Source organism: Condylura cristata, unplaced genomic scaffold (genome assembly GCF_000260355.1).
Source record: "Condylura cristata isolate star-nosed mole 26May11 unplaced genomic scaffold, ConCri1.0 scaffold00074, whole genome shotgun sequence".
In the NCBI taxonomy this organism is placed as follows: Eukaryota; Metazoa; Chordata; class Mammalia; order Eulipotyphla; family Talpidae; genus Condylura; species Condylura cristata.
Genome location: NW_004567175.1, coordinates 300,511 through 301,471, shown reverse-complemented (window position 1 = coordinate 301,471; position 961 = coordinate 300,511). Strand labels below are relative to the sequence as shown.

Sequence of the window (961 nt, the reverse complement as noted above, 5' to 3'; positions counted from 1 at the left end):
CCCCCGCAGCCAGCCCAGCCTGCCGGGGTCGGGCGCACTCAGTGGCCGCGTTGGCGCGTGCTGACCCGGCGCGGAGCTTGTTGCAGATGCAGGTCCCTGGTGCTCGGTGCTTTCGCGCCGGGCCTGGCCTGCACGGGGCGGGGGAGAGGCCCTCGGCCGGCGGGGTGGACACGCTGCACGCGTTCGCACGTGGTGGGGGTCGGTCCAGCAGAGGTGGAAGCCACAGGCGCTCTCCCCAGCCTTCCAGCCTGCAGATGCGTGGTGCGGTCTGGGCTTCGTGCGCGGGTCCCTCGCAGGAGACCTGTGTGGCCGCGGACCGGCCCTCTCGCCCCTCCGAGCCGCTCCTAGACCCCCCGTGCGGCGCTGCCGCCTGTGCAGTGGGGTCCCCAGCTTGAGCAGGCTTCTGCGCCCGGTGGGACACGCTGGACCCTCCCCACGGAGCGGGTCACGGGCCGCACTGGCCGGGAACAGAAGGCCGCAGCCCCTGCCGGGGCTGGGAGCCGGACGCCTGGGCAGCACCCCTCGCCCAGGGCCTCGTGGGCCACCTGGGAAGAAGGTGGCCGGGAGGGCCGTCCACACTGGTGTGCCAGTGCCTTGAGCCGCGGCGCCTGGGCAGCAGAGGCCGTGGCCGCGCCAGCACTCGCAGGGTTCGCCACACCCTGCCCCTCGCCCCCCACTGGGCCCTCGGCCGTCAGCTGGGTCTAGGGCGGTTGGCGACGCAGGGTGGCCGGTCCAGGAGACGCGCTCTCTGCGCAGGTGGCTGCGTCCATCCACCTCTCACGAGGGCCGCAGGCCTCGCCGGCCGGGCACCCGCTGGTCAGCACCCGGCGGGACCATGAGCGAGTTCCGGATCCACCACGACGTCAGCGAGCTGCTGAGCCTGCTGCGGGGGGCGGGCGGGGGCGGCGCCGAGGCCTACGTGGACCTGCTGCAGAGGAGCCGCACCCCCTACGTCAGCACG

At 74.6% G+C, this 961-nt stretch overlaps 1 protein-coding gene across 1 annotated transcript in view; it reads left to right on the top strand.

The window, feature by feature from the left end:
* The first annotated feature begins 835 nt into the window (after positions 1 to 835).
* The window catches only part of LOC101635054 (disintegrin and metalloproteinase domain-containing protein 8), a 17,069-nt gene continuing 16,943 nt past the window's right edge, over positions 836 to 961 (top strand). The window contains exon 1 of the mRNA XM_012734817.1: positions 836 to 956. Coding sequence (XP_012590271.1) covers positions 836 to 956 — 121 coding nt within the window. The remainder of the gene's footprint in view (positions 957 to 961) is intronic.